The sequence below is a fragment of the Myotis nattereri genome, assembly GCF_964212035.1.
Source record: "Myotis nattereri genome assembly, chromosome: 13".
Lineage (NCBI taxonomy): Eukaryota > Metazoa > Chordata > Mammalia > Chiroptera > Vespertilionidae > Myotis > Myotis nattereri.
Window position 1 is genome coordinate 5,245,259 of NC_138088.1, and position 22,846 is coordinate 5,268,104.

Below are 22,846 nucleotides of genomic sequence, written 5' to 3' on the forward strand. Positions count from 1 at the left end.
TGGAGGTGTGCTGACCTCACTGGACTTCCGTCTGGTCTGCTGAGTCCCTGGGCGCTCAGTCGGCCTGGTTCTCCTCCGTGCCTTCCCGCGTGCCTGTGACTGCACCGCGCCCTCCCTGCTGGGGAAGCCGGTATGGCTGCGCTGTGAGCAGCAGGCACTGCCATTCACCCTGAGGTGAGAGTCCCAGGCAGGGCAGAGGTCAAAGAAGTGAGCATCTTGACATAAAGAAAATGGCTGCAGCCCCTGGACTGCAGGCAGGTGCGCATGACCGCTCCAGGCAGGTGGACACCAGGACAGGTTGGAGGAGTCGGATCTAGAAATCCACACGGGTGTGTGCTTAGCTGGCACCCAGTGGGCAGGCCCAGCGTGCAGCCTTAGGAGAGGAGCGTGGCCGTGGCCGTGGCCATGCACACGCGCGACTGCAGCGCCCCAGCTTCATGGTAGTGCAGAACCAACGAGTCGGAGAAGGCTCAGGGGATCCTGAGGCTCCACACAGTGGTGTCTTGTTTGCAGAGAACTCCCAGTGGAATGGGAAAGTGCTCATGATATGATCTTGAGTGAAAAAAATATTAGAAAAGAAAAGCTATAAATGCAGTGTAATTCCTACTGTGTCAAAAATTACACAGATGCATGCCTACACATACATGTGCAGGAAAGGCACCAACTGTGAACAGTGAGGACGATCAGCCTAGAGTTGGCGCTCACTCTGGACGGAGGCACAGCTCCAGCTCGGCCTCGACCTGGGCCTGGGGTCTCGGCAGCCCTTTATCCTGCGCACAGCGCGGCCTCCCTCAGTTTCCCCATCGTCAGCTGCGGCTCCGCAGCCTCTCCCACCCGGGCAGCACCCGATGACAAGTGCCCCTGCACGTCCCAGCACCGAGAAGCGTTACTGAACGGCAGCTGCCATTGTCAGTACTGACTCTGGGTACACATTTGTTTTATTTCTCACAGCTTCATGGTTTTCCCAGATTTTTCTTATAATTAGAAGATAGTGCTTCCATAATTAAAACAACAACAAACACTCTTTTCAAAGAGCGAACAAGGTGAAATTCAGATCCAACAAACTCTGGCGAGCAGCCCGGCCGGGGCCCCCTGGGGGGTCCACCTGAGGCGTCTGGCCACCCACAGCCTCCGGGTGTGTCCACTCGCAGCAGCAGCGAGGGACAGGCGGACCGCACACCGGTCACGTCGCCCTGGCCCTGGCCGTTCCTCCCAGCGACTCAGGCCCCACGGCACCCACCCTGGTGACATCGGGTGGCTCGTGCCAACACTGTGTCCCTTTACGCCACGGCAGGTGGGCTGACCCCCAGGGCGGCCGAGGGCGAGAGCGACGAGGTGGCGGCAGACTGCACCCGGCTGACCTTCTTCCCGTCCCTGCACGAAAGCCAGCACTCCGAGGACTTCCTAGAGCTGTGTCGGGAAAGACAGGTTATTCTACAGGAGCTTCTTGACCATGAGAAGGTAGGACGGCCCATCATGACTGTTCCCTCAGGACGATCAGACACGAGCGAGCAGGGCCCCCCTCACTCATAGGCACGGTGGCCACTCCCTTCCCTCTGAGAATCCAAGGAGCGCGCTGCGAGCGTGTGTCCAGGGAGGTGTGCAAAGGGACCGCACGCCTGCACCCACATGCCTTGAAGGTGTAAACCGCTGATGAACTGCTGAGTGAACGTGCTCTAACCTTTCTAATCCTGGGAGAGCAGTTTTCAGTGCAGAATTCTTGACCTTCGCGTCGTCCAGCACCTCGGCCCCGCCTGCAGCCTGACCCCCCGGGTGCATCCACATTGTGAGGGCCTGGGGGGGTCGGTGCTTGGACACCCCAGCCCTACGTCCGAGCTGTCCCCGCAGCACCCGCCTCTCAGGCCCCGGGTGAGCACACTGGCACTGTGGGCCTCAGCAGGAGCTCTGGCCTCTGGAGCAGTGCCCAGGTGCGGGTGTGGTGGGCCTACCCGAGTGGCTCCCGGGGGCCAGCACTGGAACACTGCCCGCTACCCTCCTATCTCTCAGGGTCCCTACCGGGTCCTCTCCCAGTTCTTTCCCTGGCTCTTCCCAGGAGAGCCTCTGGGCTGGCCCGACGGGACGCACTCCCCAAGCCTGCAGGCCGGGTGGTGGGCAAGGTCTGGAGCATACGTCACAGCCAAGAGCGAGGCCCAACCCCAGGCTGTGGAGCAGGATGCCTGTGGCATTTGTGCTGGTCTCTGAGTCTTGCTTTGCTGACTGTCTCACCCAGTGGCATGTCTGTCAGAGGCCTTGTTGGGGGAGCAAGAGCCTGAAGCCCACAGGTGGCTGCTTTCCTAGCTCCCGGGGGGTGGGGGTGGGGGGATGGGAGGGTGACTGACAGTGCCTGAGAGGCAGGACAGGACGAGGCAGAGGCTGTTCTCCCCCCTCCTGTCTTGTACGTGAACGTCAGTCTCTCTGGGTCTCCGCGCAGCACAGCAGGAAGCTGTCAGAGCGTGCACGGGCTGGTTGTGGTAGCGGAGCACCAGGTGCAGACAGGCGGGCAGCACCAGCCGGCAGAGCAGGAGCCGCCCTGGTCCCCCTTGGCACCGGCACCTGCGGAGGGGCTGGCTGGGCTGGGGGCTCAGCCCCTGAACGGGAGACCAAACAGGGCAGGCCAGGGAGGCTATGCCATTGTCGCACGTGCTCTTTTCATGAGCTGTGTTCCTTCCTGTCGCTGGGCTTGCTTGTTGCCTCTGGTTTCCTGGGAAGTTGTGGGGCAGATAGTTCCAATTCAGCCTGAATTCCTCCAGGACCAGAGGAACCAGACCACCAGCCACACCTGCTCCCTGAAGAAGGGGTATGGGGGTGGGGGCAGGTGGGCGATGCCACAGGCGGGCCGTGCACAGACCCAGCCCCCACCCCCTGCACCCCTTCAGGCCCAGTGCCGTTGGGGCTGTCGTCCTTGACTCATCAGTTTGTGTGGAAGATCAGAGAGGCTGCTCCTGTCCAGAACTGTGCCCGCGGGGGTCGGAGCTCAGTGGCTGCGGCTGCTGCTGTCACTGTGGCGGTTACTCCTCTTTTAATGGACCCTTCGGACTGGTTCTCCCCCTCCAAGAAGGGGGATGGGGGATGGGGAACGAACCCTGGTACCTAGGCCATGGCCGAGGGAGTAGGAAATGCCTGCCAGTGCTCACAGAGGTGCTCTCATTCAAACTGTCCCAGCAGCTCTGGCTCCAGGAGGCAGGAACTGCGGGTGAGGGAGGTGCTGGGTGCGTGCTTGAGCAGATGAGGGGGTGGAGGGTCTGCCTGGGCCTGCTGTCCTTCGGGGATGTTCATGATGAGACAGTGGGTCAGAGTGGAGCCCATGAGAGACCTGATCTGCTGGGCTGGGCCCCTCTAGGAGTTCTGTGCCCCCTACATAATGCCACATTGTGTGGAAAAGAGGGAAGTTGCTGGGCTTGGGGCCTGGAGTGACATGTGGTGACACCGAGGAGGCCTGAATGTAAAACCCTGAGGGAGGGAGGAGCACAGGGAGGTGGCATCCGGAGCTCAAGAGCATCACTGGTCCAGAGGAGTGAGTCAGGTCTAGACTAGACAACTCCCTGTGGAGCGGCCGGGCTGGCTGTGGCACAGGGGCCTCTGTGACCGGGCCCCAGACAGCTCCCGGCCAGCTCCTCGCAGCCCGGTGCCCACCTGCTGGCTGAGCCTGTCTGGTGTGCCTGTCCACAGAGCCCTGCTCCCTCCATCACCTCCCCCCAAGGTGCAGACCTCTATTTACGTCTGAGCCTGCCTGCAGGTGCTTCCAGCAGGCCAGGCTTGGCTTCAGCCCTGTCTGTCTTCTATAACGTAAGCATGACGTGCTCTACCCAGCGGGAGACACAGCTATGTCAGGAGGCCACATGCCGGGCACCAGCCGGGGGAGCAGGGGGTCGTAGGGGCTGGGGGTAGGCCATCTGCTTGCAGCTGTTACCGGGGCTGCTGTCACGGCCTGGGGACCCTGGCTCAGGGGGGCAAGCACTGGGTGGAAGCCTTTTTGAGAGCAGCTGGGACTTGGCTTGGCAAAGGCTGGCTACCATGGCAACTCTCCCACCACCAGTACCGGGCAGGCAGACGCCCGCGATCAGTGCAGGGCAGCTTGGCATAGGCTGAGTGCTCACACAGACTCGGGCATCATCCCGCTGGGTATCACGTCATTGGCAACCTTGGCAGCTGGTCACCTGGAGCCCTTGCTGTGTGCTTGTCATTCAGCATCTCTCCTAGTGTCACCGTGGCCCTGTGCCGGGCTTTGTCAGTTCCATTTCAAAGATGCAAAACGGGGCCCTGGGGGCTGCTAACTGGAATTGCTAGGCTCCAGCTCAGGCCTGTCTCTCTCTAAGTCCATGTGACTTCACTCTCCACCGTCTCCCAGCACCCTGCCTTGGGCAAGTTGTGTAAACTCTCGGCACCCTGGCCTTCAGCACCCTCCCAGGCTGGAAGCTCCCTGTAAGACCTCTCTGGTTAGCGGTGGCCAGTCGGGCAGGCCTCTAGGTCCCTCACACAAGGGGTCTCTGCCTGGCACAGAGCATGCCCAGCACACACCAACCTGCTCGCCTGGGCGTGCTTGAGAGGACAGGAGCTGGAAGCAGAGGAAGGAAGGACTGTGGCACTGAGCCTGACCATGAATGTGCTCAAAGACACGGAAGGCCCATGCATGCAGGTGTGTGTGCCTGTAGGGAGCTGCTCCTGCATTTCCTGGCCGACACTCTCTGCTCCTGTGGAGACAGTTTGTAGCAAGTGTTGGGCGCGAGCTGGGAACACCCTAATGCAGATTCTTCAGAAACCTGTGGCGGTGCTTTTTCTAAGGGCAGCTTGTCCAGAGAGTGTGTGTGGCAGGTGTGTGCCCAGCTCAGAACCCGGAGCACCTACCTTCCCAGGGTCGCCATTAAGGTGGCCAGGCTGCCCTGCAGGGAGATCCTGGCCCCTCCTCTCAACGTCTCAGCAACACACACATCTATCGCCTCCGCTGGACACAGCCCAGGGGGCTCCAGAGCACACCCTCCTTCCAGGCTTCTGGATGGCCCTTCCCCCGCCCCTGCACCCAGGCCTTGGGCAGCAGCAGGCCTGAGCTCAGGGTGGCAGCAGCTCGCTCGTTTCTCTATGTGAACATTGGCGCTGTGGTCGCCTCCAGCGATACCTGGGACAGTAATTGTTTTGGGCTGCCTCTGTGTCATTGATTAATGATTCCCAGAGCCACAAACACGTTTCTCCGCAAACAGCTCCATTTGCCGTGAAGGGTGGTTGATTCCGTGCATGTTAATTGTGCGCCTCAGTCGCCACTGTGCTGCTGGGAGGGCCCCGTGCCCTCCATGAGCTGCTCCGGGAAGCGAGGCTCAGGCCCGACCGCAGGGTGGTTTTCGCTACTCCTGTCCTCTTCACTTACATTTAAGACGGAACGTTCGCATTTTTATGGAGACACAGGGAGAGGTCTTGGCCTGGCCTGGGTGGAAAGGAACGGCTCACAGGGAGAGCCCTCTGCTCCGGGCGGACGCAGAGAGCAGCGGCCAGCTCGGCTCGGGATTTTCACAGAGGAGTCTGTTGGAGGAGAAGTGCCTTAACCTTCCCATGTTTGAACTTCCCGTCTTTGGGAGCCCATGGCGGACTTTCTGCATGTGGAGCTGACGTGTCAGCCCTCCTCAACACCTTCAGAGATGCTCTTTGGCATATTTGGCAGATTTTGTGTACAGCCACTCCTGGGGGGCTGGCCACTCCCTGGACGTGCCTCCCTCACCCTTAATTACACACACACACACACACACACACACACACGCCCCTCAGACCTGGTACTCTAAAGAGACAGAACTACCTGCACTCTGCAAACACGTTCAGCTGGCTCTAGACTTTATGCCTGGGAATGCTCCCCCATGTTTTTATCTCTTTAACCCCTTACCCAGTCTGGAGGTCCCCTCCCTGGGAACCACTTTTCTGATGTCACCTCTGTCACCCTCATCAGGGCCGAGCACCCTGCTCTGCCCCGCAGAGCGCCGGCAGCTGCCTGCTGTGCTGGGCCGGGACGTCTGCGCTCCATCTCCCCTGTTGGAGGCCCCCATTCCCCCTTTGCCCACGTGTGCCTAGGAGTGTGTGGGCACACAATGCGCATTCAGCGTGCATGTTCAGTGACTGCACACCACCTGGAGGAGGTCTGAGAGAGGCTTCCTGAGGTGAGACCTCACCTTTCAGAGCCTCCTGGTGCCCACGGCCAGTGTCTCAGGTACCGTCTCCAGGTGGCCTGCACCGGAGTCGGCGGGGCTGCCCGCTAACGTGCAGATGCCAGGCCACCCTGCACCGTGGGCAGGAACCTCTGGGATGCAGCCGGGGCACAGGAGCGTCGGCACACGTCCAGGTGGTCTCACATGTACCAGCCGGAGTGAGGGCCCGAGGCCCGCAGGCCCAGGCTTCCCAATAGGCAGGGCTGCCCCAGCGAGAACCGTCCATTTGAACCACCAGCAGCAGGTCCTGCTTCATGCAGCTCATGCTGGCCCTGCGGGGGAGCAGCCCCCGAACTCGCAGCGCGCTCACTGTCCTCTGGGGCCGGCCCCTCCGTCCATGGCCTCCGCGTGGCAGGGCTGGCGGTGCCCGCGGCCGGGTCCATGCACATTGGGCGTATTCTGTGGAGGCGGCGCAGGAGGGCGGCCGGGCTTAGCTGCGGCGTCTACCTGAGAGCTGAGCCGTGCAGAGATCCACATGCTGCCTTTCTTCTCAGATTTGCCAAATCGGTGTTCACCAAACTGTTCCTCTGTAACGTTTTACCCTTTTCTTCGATTGCTACTGTGCCTGAATGCTTCATCTCCAGGTGACCGAGGCGTGAGGAGTGGATCCAGACTCCACAGGCAGCCCACGTAACTCACTCACATCTGTTCTCTCCTTTGTGAGCCCCGCCTTCTCCTCAGCCAGCTGTGCTTTCCTGAAAGCCGGGCAGGTCCTCCCACCTGCCAGGTCACCGGACGTGTGGACGACACTGGCAGGCAGAGGTGTAGGAAGGCGCAGGATACTCGCGGGCGGGCTAACGCATTCTTGGCAGGAGACTCTGCATAGATATCCGAGGGTGGACATGTCAGCTCTGTTCTGGGCCCCTCACGTGGCAGCTCTATACCTGGTTCCCACCTGCAAATCAGGGCCTGCACTCACTGCAGATGCGGAGCGTGGGGAAGGGCCTGGCGCACCTGCGAGGACCTCCTGCTCACCAACGGGCCGGCCGGGAGGCCTGGCTCCAGGAGGACCTGCTGCGTGGCCTCCAGGACCAGCCCCGTATAGGCTGCCCTCTGCCTTCAGCTCTGGATTTCTCCACCACCTGTCCCCGTCGCACAGGCGGGGGGTGGGCACAGCTTAGCCATTTCCTAGTCGGGAGTGACGATAGCTCATTAGCCCACCTCAAAGAAATTCCACTTATGAAGCAGAAGTTCCCGTCTTTCTAAAGCGATCGATAGACACGTGGCGTGAGAGACTTCTTAATCACGAGTCACGCGGGGTGGAGCCCTCCCAGGGCGGATTGAAGTGGGAGAGTGGGTAGCAGTTCACTTGGGCTCGTTGTCCAGGTTTAAATGCCGTATTTTTCTAGCAGAATCGATTTTTAAGCTATTAACCCAGCTCTCACTAGACATTTTCCTTGCGGTTTGGTTTTTCTCAGCGTTACTGTCTCCCCGACGGGAAGCACCTGGAGACCATGGCGATGCTGCTCACAGAGGTTGGGCGAAGGCGGGCACCGTGGGGAGGGAGAGGGTTTAGCGGTGCACAGGCCAGGGCTGGTGCCACCGTTCCACGTGTCACACGTGGACCTGAAAAAGAGGGTAAAGCCTGGTGTAGCCCTCCTAACAGTGCCGGCGAGAGCGTACCTGGTGCGCCTGCGGGAAGGCATCTGGCAATAGTTCCCAGAGTTTAAAATGCCGTCCCTGGGCCCGCAGTCCTACTTGTAGGAATTTAACCCACAGGTTTACTTTTGGGCAAAGTGACATTGTGCTGATGGTCACTGCGGCAGCCTCTGTAATGACAGAACATTAGAAAACAGCCCAAAGGAAGAGGGGATTGCGCCACGACCTCGGAGTGCAGCGCACCCATTCATAAGGCGGGACGGCCCCACGAGCGACTTGGAGGGTCTCCAAGGAGGGCTGCTAAAGGGAAGGCGGAGCGGAACAGCAAGAAGAGCAATACGCTGCGCGGGTACAGCGGGGCCACGTGAAAAGCGTGCCTATGATTTCACAGAAGCTCCTCGGAAGAGTCTCCGTGGGAGGGGCAAGCCTCTCTCTGCCCTCCTAGCGGAGTGTCCGGCTGGCCTGAGGGTGGCGCTGACAGACGCAGCTTAACAGGGAAAGCACACACAGTGATTTCACGTGCGCACATAGCCGTCGCAGGAACACGGAGCCTCCGAGGGCGTAGGCGCGGTGTGTGCACACGGGGTGGGACAGAGCACCCTGTGGGGAGGAGCAGAAGCAGATGGGCAGCTGGAGGAGGACGGGGTGAGCTCCCAGTCTGTTGGGACAGATCTCTCGGCCTGGACTCCGCACTCCTTTCCCTCGACTCATATCGGGCTGCACTGCTTGCTCCCAGGAAGCCATGGCGAGGCCAGGCGCCCTGCTGTGCCTGCTGCTTTTCAGGTGTCTTTAACGGAAAGCAAAGCTGTGCCAAGGTGCGTATTTTGGGTGCGCATGTGTGGTCCCTTCTGTACAGCCACACCGCAGTGGGGGCGGCCTCTGGACAAGTTGCCAGGGGGCTGGGGGCTCCAATCGCTGCCTCGGGCCCTGAGGAGACATGATCCCCAAGCCTTCCTGGTCTGGGTTTGGTTTGGATTCCCACGGCTTATCTAGTAGAAGTTCCTGTCAGTTCTACCTCTCCTTGTTTTGATTCAACCACTCTCCCCTCCCTCCCCTCCCCTCTGGCATCCCGTCAAAGCCGTCATCCCTCCACAGGACCGCTGAAGTGCCCTCAGGACTGGTGACCCTCCTTCCACTCTTGGCTCTTTCCAATCTATCCTCCCTCCAGCGGCCAGTGGCATCTTTCAGAGATGACCCCTCCTCGGCTTTCTATTGAAACCAAAATGAAGCTCAGTGGGCCTACCAGCCTCAAGGCCCCATGACCTGAGCACCCCACTTTCCAGCTTTGTGTCAGCCATACTGCTCTCTTTTCTCCCTCCCTGCCTCAGCTCCGAATGGAATGCTCCCTTTCCCTGAAATGTGTTCTCCCAGCTTGTCCACGCTGCCCCTGCCCATCCTCCAATTCCCAGCTTTTCTAAAACATGCCCCAAGTTCTCGCTGCCTTATCACCAGGCACCCTGGTTCCCCCTCTCAGCACCCATCACAATTCGTAATCATTTATTGATTGTCATGTTTGTGTGCCAGCCATCTTCCCCTACTGGACTGAAGTCCCGGGAGAGTAGGGTTCTTGCTTATCGTGTTCCTCCCTCTATCCCCACGCTTGGCTCAGAGCCTGGCAGGTAGTAGGTGCTGAGTCCATAGCTGTTGAGTTGATAAACGTCTGGATGGATGAGTGAAGCTGTAAATGAGTCCGTGTTGAAGTGGCTCTGAAGGAGGGTTGAGGGCCAGGTCCAGTGGAGGCAGGAGAGGCGGAGAGCCAGCTGTCCCCAGCAGGCTTATTACGGGAACCGAGACCCTGGGCTTGTCCTCAGGAGAATAGTTCAGGAATGGCTTGTCCTGGACGGTAGTGGGATGAGCCCGTGGTGACCCTTGGCCCTTACGGACCAAGTGCATTGGACACAGAAGCCAGATAGCTCCTGCAGGGCCTGTTCTCTCCTGTGTCCTCCTCCCTGCTCCCCAAGGTGAGCCAGAAACATGGCTCCAGTCTTTGGTGAGATTCTTGTCTCTGGACCTCTTTTAAATTTGATTTTACAAATTAGAGTAGAGCCTCCCTTGCCCAGTTGTAAAAATTATATTGGTTCCTGTGTAAAAGGGTTACAGTGGCCATCTGGTCAGAAGTAAAAATAAAAACAAAGTGAGCTCCTCTTTTGTGTAACTGGAATCGGCACAGAATTACCCTGAGGAAATGCTGGGCTGGCCTTATTCTTGGTCCATTTGGGCTCTCATCATCTGGAATTTACTTATCCCCTCACTGACTTCTTTGGAAATATATTCCATGGAAGGACCCGCTAAGTCCCTCCTTGGTGTAGGACTCTGGGTCACACCAAGCCATTGTCCAGGTCTGGAAAGCCAACCCTGAGCCCGGAAGCTTGTTGGCAGCGAGGGTCCAGGCTGGGCAGGGAAGAGGTGGTCTCAGTGGAGGCTCAGCTGCTTCCACAGGTGCTTGAGCTCTGGATGTCCTCCCGCCTGGGCACTGGTGGCCAGTTCCACCCTGGATGGCCAGTTGCTAGGCACAGACTGCCCCGGGGAAGGGAGGCAACCTTTGGCTGGCACTGTCTCCAGCTGTGGCAATTCTGGAAAGCTGCCAACGTTCCAGCTGTCAAGAGAACGGCCCTGAAGTCTGAAAGGAGGGAGCAGTGCCCGTCTGCACATGCGTGGACTCGCCTTGGCCTTGTAGACAGCAGCACCGGTCTTGCACTGTGGCTCTCGGCAGACCCGTTCCTGTCCTGGCTCAGCCACCTCCCAGCTGGTCCCTGGACAAGCTCCTTTGCCTCCATAACTGAGAAGCGTGTGCTCAAACACATTCCTCACTGTTAACTACAGAATGTTCAGGGCGGTTGTGGAGGGGCCTCCCGTGAGAGGAAGGGTGTCAGTGTGCGCGGGGAGCAACCAGCACTCATTCACCCACACACTGTGGGCTGGGGCGCTGGCCTGGGGAGAGCAGGTAACTAAACGGGGTGTTGGGTGCAGAAGTGCCACTTAGACTGTGAAGTGCAGTGCAGCGCTGGGGCAGTGGCTTTGTTCTTACAGGGTGGTGCTCCCCCTCCCTGCAGGAGCCCAACAGGTTCCAGATCTGCCCTTCTGCCCCCCACAACAGTGACAGCCACGCTTCTCCTGCCCACGGCCTGACTGTGCTCCCTCCCTGCAGGTGACACAGAAGTACTCCGTGGTGATCGTGCAGGGCCACCTGGTCTCCGAGGCGCTCCTGCTCTTTGGCCACCGGCACTTCTACATCTGCGAGAACTTCACACTCTCCCCCGTGGGTGACGTCTACTGCACCCGCCACTGCTTATCCAAGTGAGTGTCCACTTCCCCTTGGACTCCTCCCTGAGCCCCAGTCTTCCTTCTCAGCTACCCTCCGCCCTTGCCCTCCCTCCTTGTTCTCACTGTGCGCTTGGGGCTGGGCCAGGAACTGAACCGTGAAATAAAACAGAAGAACCCTAAGGCGCAGGCACTCCTGACCATGTTCCCCAAAGCTAACACCTGGGATGCACACACTGGGGCAGCTCCTTGTGCCTCCCCGGGTGTGGGGGCCACGGGGCAAAGAGGGTTTCTCCGTAGGTCATTTGTCATGGAACCCAGTCCCATCAGCCCACTCGTTCGACAGCCTGCTGGCTGCTCACTCATGTAAGACATCAGCACTGCCCCTCCATGCCCAGCAAGTGCCACCAGCACACAGGCTCCTTGGAAAGCATGTGGGGCACACTAGCAGCACAGGACAGAGCATCTGCTCTGGGGGGACTCTTCAGGGTGTACAGGGAGGGGTGTGCTGAGGAAGGGCTACTTGAGGAAGATCTGGGGCTTGCAGGGGGTGAGATTTGGGTAGAAATTTGAAGAGTCATTTTATACTAACTACACCAGAGGTCTTTGGCAGGACATTCCAAGGATCTTTTTAAGGATCAACTGCATTTGTTCTGTTTGGGTTCGATCAGGCTGATGAGTTCTCTGTGCTTATGGAGTCCAGCTGTTTGGGCCACATTGGCCATGTTTGCACTGTTGCCCGGGCTCCAGTTGTCAAGTTGCATGTTGATCGTTGCTTTTGGAAAAATTTGTATGATGATTTCTTCATCCAGAAACAAGCCTGGGCTTTCCTGGTTAGCCAGGGCTCACATGATGACAAAGCCCCTCTTCGCTAGCCCAGCGACACTCCAATTAGCTTACATCGAATCACCTGGAAGGCTTGTTAAAGCAGACTTCTGGGATCCACCTTCACCCCAGTTTCTAATTTGGCAGATCTGGTGTACGACTGAGATTTGATGCTGAGAGGTAACCAGCTGAGAGCCACTGTTGTAGACTATTGACAAGGAGTCAGAGTCGGACCTGCCGATAACGAAGAGGTTTAATTCCCAGGTGTCATGTCATTTCCAGCCCGGTCAGGAAGCAGGAGCTTAAGGAGTGTGGGGAATAGATGTCAGCCCCCCTCCTTTGATCGAGATTTGCTTTAAAATGCTTGGCATTTTTCTCTCTGATAATTTTCATCTTTTATTCATTCCAAATGTTTACCGATTGTTGGGAGTCCTCTGTGCTTTCCCAAGGCAGGAGAAGCATAACTAATACTTGGCACACACATCCCATCTCCTGGCTCATGTTTTATTGATACTGATCAATACGGACAATGGGCCTGCAGATGTGCCTTTCTGGGGGCTGATGGAAGCTCCTGCCCCCTGCGCTCAGGGCGAGCCCATGCGGTGACTCGCACCAGCCGTTGCTTCACTCCTCAGCTCTGGTTTAAACCAGTCAGTGTTAGATGAGCTCTTATTGATCAGGAGAATATTGTGTATGAGGTGCCCCTCATAGCACTCTACACTTTTAATAGAAGCCCACTTGTTAGGCTGCTTGTGCTCTCTTGGTTTGGAAGGACCAGGGAGCCTTGCCCTGTCTGGAAATGGACTTTTCTAGAATGCATGGGAGAGTGGAGTGAGAACAAATGGCTATCCTGGACGGTCAATGGGGATTGCCTGGGCATTGTTAATCACCGCCCCTCCAGAAGGGTTTGCGAACCAGACGGCGCTCTCTCCAGGGCTGGGCTGCTGCACTGCAGTTCTCAACGGCCGCTCAATCCTGTCAGATCAATGGGGATTGAGTCTTCTCTTGCCCATGGAGACCGAGGGAGATGCATACATAAGCCAGTTAAAAATACAGATAAGTCCACCCTGAAATGTTTCTCTAAAAGACAGCCTCAAGTTGAGTGCGCTGAGCACTAGACCCTGAAAGCGGCTCTGAGGGTCCATAAAATACCGGAAATGAAACTCAAGAATGCGCACGCCCTCCAGGGGAGCACCCTCTGGGCTGTGGAGTATCCCAGACCCTCAGAACCTTCCTAGAAGGCATGACGTTGCTGTCACAGATCCCTTTCGGCTGATAGCATGAGGTTGCCAGGGCTGCTGTAACCAAGTACCAAAATCTGTGTGACTTTAAAACACAGATATTGGTGTCTCAGTCCTGGAGGCGGGAAGTCGGCAGCAAGCTCTAGGCGGGCGCTCTCCCTCTGCAGCTCCAGGGCTGGCCCCTCCTTGCCTCTTCCGGCCTCTGAGTTCCCCCATCTCGGTGTCCATTTGCTTGTAGACACGTCACGCCCGTCACCTGGCCATCTTCTCTCGTGTGTCTTCACAGGGCCTTCCCCTGAGCGTGTCTGTCTCTGTCTGTTTCCCTCTTTATAGGGGACTAGTCATATTAGATCAGGGCCTATCTTTCTGACTTCATTTAATTTTATTACCTCTGCCACTCACCTATTTCTAAATAAAGTCTCAGTCTAAGACTTGGGGGGCTGGGATGCAACATATCTCTGTGTGGGGGAACAATCTAACCCTCAGCAGTGGCGGTCAGGTTCGGAAGGTACAGCATTTTATTCATTTGGTGGAAATCCAAACAGTCCAATTAGCTCTTTGTAACTGGATAGTTCCTCCCTTCAGTCAGCATTTAGGCATCATTTCTCTGTTTAGTTCAATGCGACAAGTACTTACTGTAAGTCGGTCTTGTCCCGGGCTCTGTGGTCAACTCCATAGATACAGAGACGAGCCAGGCAACAGCGTCTGGTAGAGAGTTTGTGATCGGGTGAGTGATGCTGAATGCACATTTCAGGTGTGAATTCTGACAATGCTTGAATGTTGGGTGGAGTAATAATTGGTGATGGAGTTATTGCCATTCTCACCAGTGCCTTGGCCTGTGATGCTGGCTGGCGCAGCCACGGGTAGGCACCAGAGTCCCTCTGAGGCCTCATCGGGAGTCAGAGGAGTTGAGGGGAAGCTGATCTTCACCCTGGAGGGGAGCGTTAATAAGGAACACAGGGCCCCAGGCAGCAGTGGGTTTCAATGAAGGCCTCCAGGCAGAAGCATCCAGAACGAAGCCATATTCGTATTTGTTCAGTCAGTCCTACAGCGACATGGCTCCGAGCAGGACTCCTGGGAGGACTGTCCTCACAGAGGCAGGAGGCGCTGCAAAGGCCTGGAACCCACGCCCCTGGGGCCTGGCTGTGCAGGGGGCTAAGCAATGGGCTCAGGCTTGCCCGGCCGGTGTGGCTCATTGGTTGAGCATCGACCTATGAATCAGGAGGTCACAGTTTGATTCCTGGTCAGAGCACATGCCTGGGTTGCAGGCTTGATCCCCAGCGTGGGGCATGCAGGAGGCAGCCAATTGATGATGTTTCTCTCTCATCATTGAGGTTTCTATCTCTCTTTACTTCTCCCTTCCTCTCTGAAATAAATAAAAAGATGTTTAAAACAAAACAAACAAGCAACCAAAAAAAACCAAAAAAAAACAGTGGGCTCAGGCTATGCCTCCCCGTCCTTCCTCTGGACCTCGGGGAGCAGCTCTGGCCTGGCTTGGCCTCCGCTGCCACGTGGCTGGTCCCTGGCTCTGGGCGCGTGCTCCCGAGGCCACTGCTGAGGCTGTGGTCACTGTTCCCAGCCCCCTGGCATCGCATCCCGGCCTACAGCCCTTCGGGGTGGGTGTTCTCCCTGCTGCCGAGGACATTCTGAACCGGGCTTCCTGTGGAGTCTCGGCATCTCTCTGCCCGATTCCGGAGTCTGACATTTCTCCACACGTGATGAGAGTATCCCCTGCACGCTCCCCCAGTCCATGTGGACACTGTGCCCGGAGGGACTTCTTACTCACACTCGTCTCCGAGTGCCACCGCCTGTCCTGCAGGCTGTCCCCTGGCCTGCTGTCCTCTCACCTGGTGAGGCTGCTGCCCCTCCTACTGCACAGGGCAGGGCTAATGAGGATGGTGCTCAGGGTTTAGCAGGTCAGGAGGTGCGGGCACCCTGCTCGCAGCCACCCTGGAACCCCCAGGGTGTCCCAGAAACTCAGTCGGGGCTGTGGGCCAGGGCGGGACGAGCCCACTGGACACCCTCTCACTGCATGTCTTCTTGTCCTCTCAGCATCAGTGATCCATTCATTTTCAACCTGTGCAGCAAAGACAGGTCCTCCGACCATTACTCCTGCCAGCGCCACAGCTACGGGGACCTCCGGGAGCTGCGGCAGGCGCGCTTCCTCCTGCAGGTATGCCGCGGGAAGGTCAAGGAGAGAGGGCGGCCCAGGTGCCATGGATGCCCTCTGAGTGGGAGGGACACTCCTCCGGGACCCCCTTGGGTCTTCAGGAATACAAGACAGGCAGCGCCGTTGCCTCAGGGCAGAGTTGATGCCAGGAGCTGAGTGCCAGTCTGCCCTGTTCTGACAGCCTGGACCCCCTCAGCTGCCTGCCGTCCTCCCCTCCCCACACTCGCCAAGCGCCTGATAATTCCCTGGGCGGAGTGGTTTAGAGATCTACTGATTGTCCCTCAGCCAGGGACCCTGGAGGGCTCACCCAGGCACTAAACAGAGCAGGGTCCTTTGAGAGGCAGAGCAGCTGCAGGCTCAGCAGCACCCAGTGCATCCCCACTCCAGGGAGAATCACTGGGGCAGAGGTTCAGAAGCAACAGCTCAGTGGCAAGGGGAGGAAGACCTCTGGGCCCCCGTGGCCGCACACACACACCTGCCTTCAGCAGCTAGCCTCTGCCAGGTGTCTGCCCTGCAAAGGCCAACAGGGGGCAGTGCTTCGCCTGAAGAAGGAGTGAGAGTGCTTTCCCTTGTAAATCTCTTAGGTGTGTAATTAGCTCAGGGAGGCCTGGGGCAGGGAGGGTGACTCATTGGAAAAGTATCCGAAAGGACGGGGTCCTGCTGAGGAGGGCCCAGGGGGCTGCAGCCTCTGCCCCTCTCCCTCTGCCCTGCCTCTCTGCTGCTTTTGCCCACAAAGGGCCAGTCCTCATTTTGCCTGACCTCATGCATTTCTTCGCAAGGGGCTGAGTCAGAAGGGGCTGAGTTGAAGGGTCCTGGGCAGTGTGGCCAGCACTGCACAACTGGGCACCTCTCTGGGCTCCTGTTTCCTCTTGTCTTGTCTGCCATTATGTACACAGCACTTGGCACATATTAAATATCAAGAATTAAATCTTTAATGACTATCTATCTGCCTTAGAGGTAACACACATGGCAAACAGGTATCAGTAAGTGAGTTTCTTTCCCCCTGTAAGTGGGGGATGTCTCCAGAAGGCCGGGAGCCTGAGAATCGGGAGGCCGTGTGCACAGTGGGGACTGGCCACCGCTTGTCCAGCGTGGGAGTCTCCCAGACGGAAGTCTGACATGGACACTCAAGGCTGCTGGGAAGCCATAGCCTCTATAGCAGGGGTCCTCAAACTTTTTAAACAGGGGGCCAGTTCACTGTCCCTCAGACCGTTGGAGGGCCAGACTATAGTTTAAAAAAAACTATGAACAAATTCCTATGCACACTGCACATATCTTATTTTGAAGTAAAAAAACAAAACAGGAACAAATACAATATTTGTCTTGGCATGTGGCCCGCGGGCCGTAGTTTGAGGACCCCTGCTCTATAGATTCTGTGTTCATCATCTATTTGCACATTATTTATGTTTCTATTTATAGAGACACCTAGGCTCTATGTGCACCTGTAGAGGACGGGTTTGCACTGTCAGCACAAATACGCTGTCTGCTCAGGAGCCCGTGCACTGACTGAGCACTGGATCCAGCCCGGCAGAAGCAGGACCTGCCTCCGGGTTGGACACAGCACCCCCACCCCCACGAGTCTGACCCTGAGCCACCCATCTGTCCCCCAGGCCTAGGCCTCACTCCTCTGTCCCCCTCCAGCCCTGGCCCCCTCATCCCCTGTGTGGACTCGCTCTATCACTGCTCAAATCCGTCATTTACCTGCCGTGGATCAGATGAGGGGAGAGGGAGGCAGAGGCAGAGGAAGAGGAAAGGGAATCGTGTAGAGGTCATTTAGGCATTTGCTCCTTTCTTGTCCTGGGAGCGGGGCCCTTGCTTCCTGCTTCAGCCAAAGGAACTGGAGGTCCCGCCCTCCTGCCCATTGTGTGGAGACCCCGCTCATTGCTGTCAACGTGGCCTCCGTGCCCTGTGGGAGGCTAGCGGGAAGGGTTGCCTGTGTTATCCTGAATAAAGAGGTAAACTGAGGCAAGCTTGAGTGACCAGAAGTGGAGTTTTTGCAGGAATAGCAGGGGAGTCACCATGGGACGCGTGCTGTGCAAACTATAGGGGAGTCCGTTGAGGGTGTGGGCGCGGTATTCATGGGCCAGGAGCCACAGGGGTCAGATCCCGCCAGAGTCCAAGCGGCAAGTTCATCGGCTTGAGCAGAAGGATTGTGGGCGCGTGTTCACTGTGAGGAGCTAAGACTCCATCCTCTCTGAATCAGGTGTTCACGGGAAACCATCTCGGTTCTTAAATTCCGATCTTCCCGGGCACATGCATGATCTCCATTTCCTACCCTCTGGGTCCACCTGCGATTGCAATCCTCTCACAGCGGCACAGAGACCCAACGGCCTCTTGCAGGGACTCTGCTGCCTGGCAGTGCTGCTCTTCCGGGACTTCAGGGGCAGTAAAAGGGTTTCTCTCTATAGGACATTGCCCTGGAGATCTTTTTCCGAAATGGATGCTCCAAGTTTTTTGTCTTCCACAACAGCGATCGGAGTAAGGTCTTCAAAAGGTAAGGATTGGAAATCCCTCCTCTGAGCAAGCTGAGCAGGAGCTGGGGGCAGAGGAGCAGGGACCGCTCAGCGCTGCTCTCAGAGCTGTCCTGGACCCACACGAGGAATCCTCAGCTTAGACACCAGGAATAACTTACCCCCAGAGCTGTTGAAAGCATAGAGAAAGCCTGTGCTCCATCCTGGGAAGCCGGCCTCATCTCAGGGACTGAAGGGGTTTAGGACAGTAATGACTGGAGGAGGAAAAATTGTGCAGACACAACATATTTCAGAAACTGGAGATTTAACAGGCATTCCAGAATTTTCTGGCTTTATTTTCTAATTATCCAAGAATTCTTTGGCTTTATCTTTCCTTTTGATCCCAGTTGCCAATGTTAGTTGTTCTAACTTTACATTTCATTGCAAAGAATTCCAAACACTGATTTCCCACTTCTGCGCAAGCATATTTTCCCTTAAAGAGAGAAGCTTGCTGTTTAGTTTAACTTCTCTCCCTCCCAATAGATTAATCCATCTAAGCAATATAAGCTAAGAAAAAGGTAATACTAATATTTATTTATTTTTATTACTATTAGAGTTGTAGATAATAGATAGAGATTTGTGGGGAGCTAGAAGGGACAGAGGAAGGCAGGTGCCCAGCCGTAAACAGACCCCACAGGAGTTGGAGTCACAGCTGCGCTGTTTGGCTCCACTTTGGCCGGAAGTTGTGAGGTGAGATTTGACATCCTGACCTGAAGGCTCCAGGCCATGTGCACTCAGCGGGTCTAGCCTAGCCTTCCTGGTGGCCCTGGCTGGTCACTGGCACCAGGCCCTGCTGCTGTGCCCACAGGAGAAAACCAGTCCTGCAGAGAGGCTGCCTGCCCAGCGCTGGGCACGTTTCCAGTAGCTGTGAGCCTCCCTTTGAGGTTCTTCCCATTTGCCTATATACGGCCTCCTGACATTTTCTTCCAGTTCGTTTTAGACCAAGCTGGAGCAGTGGGAGTGCGAGGCTGACCCTCACGTTTGTGTTCCCTTGTGATTCCTGGGAGCTAACGTTTTCAGTTAATCTAGGAGTTGTGCGTCCCCTAGCTCAGTGGTGAGTGGTGCCCACCAGCACCCTGCCCTCCTCGGTGAGCCTGAAATTGAGATGGCACCTTGCCCAGGGTACAGCCGTGTGTGGTGAGATTGGCAGAGGAGGAATCTAAGACACGTATTTTTATGGTGACATTGTTTTATTGTTATGGTTGTTATTAGGGCTGAGTGTGCGATGCAGACGTGCTGAGGGTGGTCAGAGGGGCACTAGGTCTGCTGCCCACAGACGGGGTGGCTGGAGGGCTGGAGGGCTGGTGGGCCCAGCACCCGTCCCTAGCCTGGCTCTGAAAATGTCTCCTTGGTGCTGGAAGGGTCTGCCCCTTGCTAATGAGATGATCCTTCCTTTTTGTGTAGCTTCTGCTCCTTCCAACCCAGCTTGAAGGGGAAGGGCGTCCCAGAGGAACCCCTCCACCTCAGGTAAGTGTGGGCGGGCCTAGCCGTGCTCTCCGGCCGGCGCTGGCCTGGCTCTGACCTCATTCGCCCCATCCTACTGTAAAGCTGTCATGCCAGGAGCACGCAGTCCGCCTTCCCCTTTATTGTCCCCTCTCCCACCCCCTCCTCCCTCCGCCTCCTCCCAAAGCTCCTTCTGCCGACTGCACCCCTGCAAAAGCCTATGTGTCCCACATAGTCTGTGGCTTTTCCAGACCAAAATGGCAGAAAGCCGTCTGCCTGTGGTGGGTGGGTGCAGGTTGGCAAAGAGGTGCCAGGCCAGGCCCAGCCTGGGCATCAGCCCTCAGGCAGGGTGTGAGCAATCCCAGGTCTGTCCTCCTGTAGGAGACTCTCAGAAAACTCAGAAGCTAAATGAAGGCATGCTGGTGTGCGGGTCCCACTCAGTTTACACACTATGGCAGGGAGCCTCCTTGCAGGGAATGCTGGGCTTCTAGACCTGCCAAGGCTGCCCTTCACAAGGACCCTGTTTCCCTGAGGCTGGGGAAACCATTTGACACGTTGTTAGGAATGAGAAGGCAAGAAGGTGGTGGCTGGTTTTGTCCAGGAGTGTGGGTGGGGCAGGGAGGGACGTCCCAGAGGTGGTGTTCAACTGACTATGAAATAGGGACCCCCAGGTCATTCAAATCAGTTATCGATAGTTTGTTATATGTGGTGTTTGCTGCTTTCAGAGCAGCAAGCAAAATACTCACACTCTTTCCTGTCCTTGTAGTCTCCCAAGGAAGATAGACAGAAAACAATTTACATTACTGACACTGAAAGCACATTTGATTAGAGGCCTGTGTACAAAATCATGCATGGGTAGGGTTCCTAGGCCTCGCCAACGATCAGGGCCGATTTGTGGGGTGACTGGTGGGGCAATCGGGGTCCCCGCTCACACCCGCCTTGGCCTGGTGCCACTCGCTCACCTGCTCCACCATCCCGCCGTAGTCCCGTTCTAGTGGGTACCCACCAGGACCAGCAGCGCCTCCACTGCTGCCCTCTGCCAGCACCGCATCACTGATGCCCACCACGTTCCACGCCGCCCCCTGGTGGTCAGAGCACATCTAACTCCCAGTTGGTCAAACGCCTGCCCATGGGGACAATAGGAGTATAGGTATAAAATAAAAGTAGATAGAGGTAGGGATTGAAATCTTAGGTGGGGTGTTAAAGGAAGGTCTCACTGAGAAGCAATATTAAGATTTGCACAAAGTAGAGAAGCAAGGTGTGCAGAGACTGGGCCGAGGAGGAGCAGGGTAGGCAGGTGGTGGGCTGGCGCCAGGTGGCTGGCAGCAGGGAGGCTCCCTGGTTCTGGAAGGGTCTCCCTGGTGCACAGTGGGATAAAGGCAGAGCTGGGAGGCAGTTAGGAGTGATCTGGGTTAGGAGAGATGGCGGCTTGGAAACGGGGTGACCGTGAGATGGGGTGGAGCGCCCGGGTTCTGGAAGTTGTGAGGAACCTCTACTGGCATCTGTTGACAAGTCACATGTGGAGTTAGTGCCTGGGGGAGAAGAGACTCGAGGAGAGGCCCAGAGATCTGGCTGTGAGCACTGGAACGTGCCAGGGGAGGAGCAAGGAAGAGCGGCGCTGGGGGTGCTGCCGGAGCTCCGTGTGGGGCCTGTTAGCTTTGACACGCCCGCAGACAGCCCGGTGGAGTGTCATGTTGGCCTTTGAGTAGGTGAATTTGGAGTCCATGGACAGGCCCTGCTGAGAGGTACGTCTGGAATAGAATTTAAAGCATGAGACTGGGTAAGATCACCAGGAGAATGAGTGCACCAGGGCAAGAGGTTTAAGGAGTGTGCCCTGGGGCGTCCAACCTTTCATGGGTAAGGACATGGGGAGGAACGAGCACAGAGACGGCAAGTTACATCCAGGAAGGCCGGTGTGGCTCAATGGCTGAGCGGTGATCCATGAACCAAGAGGTCACTGGTTCGATTTCTGGTCAGGGCACATGCCTGGGTTGTGGGCTCAATTCCCAGTGGGGGGCATGCAGGAGGCAGCTAGCTGATCGATGATTCTCTCTCACCAATGTTTCTATCTATCTATCTCTCTCCCTTTCTCTCACTATAAAAACCATATCTTTTTGAAAAAGAAAGGCAGGAGGAATGGCAGGTGTGGAATATTTCCTGAGAGTCAGCTTGTATTTCAAGGAGGGAGTGGTCAACTGTGCTTGGATCAAATGATCACATGCTGCTGGTCGGCTAAGTAAGATGAGAAGTGACCGTAGCACTTTGCAGCATGGGGGCCATTGGTGATCTTCAAAAGACCCATTTGAGTGGCTGCCAGCAGAAGCTCCTGTTGTTTCAGGAATAACCCTTTCCTTGGTGGAGCGTGTGGAGTCCAGCACATGCTGGGCAAAGGTCTAGGAGGCCTGGGTAGCAGGGGCCGCTGGAGGCGGGGTGGCTGGTTACCAAGTGGGCTGGATGTACTTCAGCAGTTCAACAATAGTGGAGCCCTAGTTGCATATAGAAGCTGAGTGCTAGCCTTGGACCTCATATTGCCTGTTTCATAGAAGCTTCCATCTCCACATGTGGACTTCGTTGCAATGTTCTGGTGACAGTGGTGGAAAGCCATTTCAAACTAACTGAAGCCATCACCTCACATACCTGATGGCCAGACAGGTCTGGCTCCAGGCAAGCTAGATCTCTGGGCTCATAAATCCTCAGGACCTGTGGCTCCTGTCTCACAGGGGCCGGGGGGGGGGGGGGGGGGGCTGTTCCTGTGTTGGCTGTTCTCAGCAGACTCCCAGCGTAAGGGCATCACCACCCCAACAGCCAATCCCACAGGAAGTCTGCCACACAAGGAACGCTCTGTCTCAGTAATTTTAGCAAAAATCCCCCAAAGTGGTTTTCGTCTGCCTCAATTAGGTTAGTACCCATTCCAGAACCAACCAAGTGCTTTCATAGGCCAGGGCAGGGTCATGTGCCCACCCACATCCTGGAGTGGAGTCAGTTCCACCCAATGATATAGACCACACTGAGGGGAGGTGGTTTCCCAGAGCATCAGGGTTCTGTTATCACAGAGGGGTGAATACTGAGGCATCAACCACAGGAGCTGGCCCCGCACTGCCCCGGCAGCAGCTCCCCAGGGCCACAGCACTCATGGCTGCGTGTCCATTTTCTCACTCCCTGGAGCTTCTCTCTTCTTGCATCAAGTCTGACACAAGTCACTTCACTAAACGCCTTTTGCCTCTGCAGATCACCCTCTTATAAATGCCTTGTGTACAATGTCACTCAGTGATCACGTCGCTGTCCCTACAGCTGGGGGTGGTTCCCTGGCCATTCCTGTTCTATTCTTCTCAGAGTCTGAGAGATGCATTGTCCCACCAATGCTTACCTCTATCCACACAGGTTAGGATCTCAATCCCTGTCCCAGACGGAGAAGGAGTAGATAGAGGAGGGGCAGAGGAGCTCAGCTGTGGCTATGGCACTAAGTTGGGTGTCCATACAAAAATCAGTGCCAAGTGGAAGAGTTCATTATTGCCCTGGGGATGAGTTAAATGTGCAGAAATTACTTCTCTCATCCATAGAGATAACCCTAGACACCCACCTGGGCACCGGCTGGCACCAGTGGAACAGCTG

The 22,846-nt window shown here is 56.7% G+C and overlaps 1 protein-coding gene across 1 annotated transcript in view; it reads left to right on the forward strand.

The window, feature by feature from the left end:
* Positions 1-22,846, forward strand: part of WDFY4 (WDFY family member 4) — a gene marked incomplete at its 5' end in the record, with an annotated part of 233,527 nt that overhangs the window by 152,540 nt on the left and 58,141 nt on the right. The window contains 5 exons of the mRNA XM_081104486.1: positions 1,295-1,461; positions 10,933-11,081; positions 15,164-15,284; positions 17,690-17,775; positions 19,196-19,258. Of these exons, the coding sequence (XP_080960612.1) occupies positions 1,295-1,461; positions 10,933-11,081; positions 15,164-15,284; positions 17,690-17,775; positions 19,196-19,258 (586 nt within the window). The remainder of the gene's footprint in view (positions 1-1,294; positions 1,462-10,932; positions 11,082-15,163; positions 15,285-17,689; positions 17,776-19,195; positions 19,259-22,846) is intronic.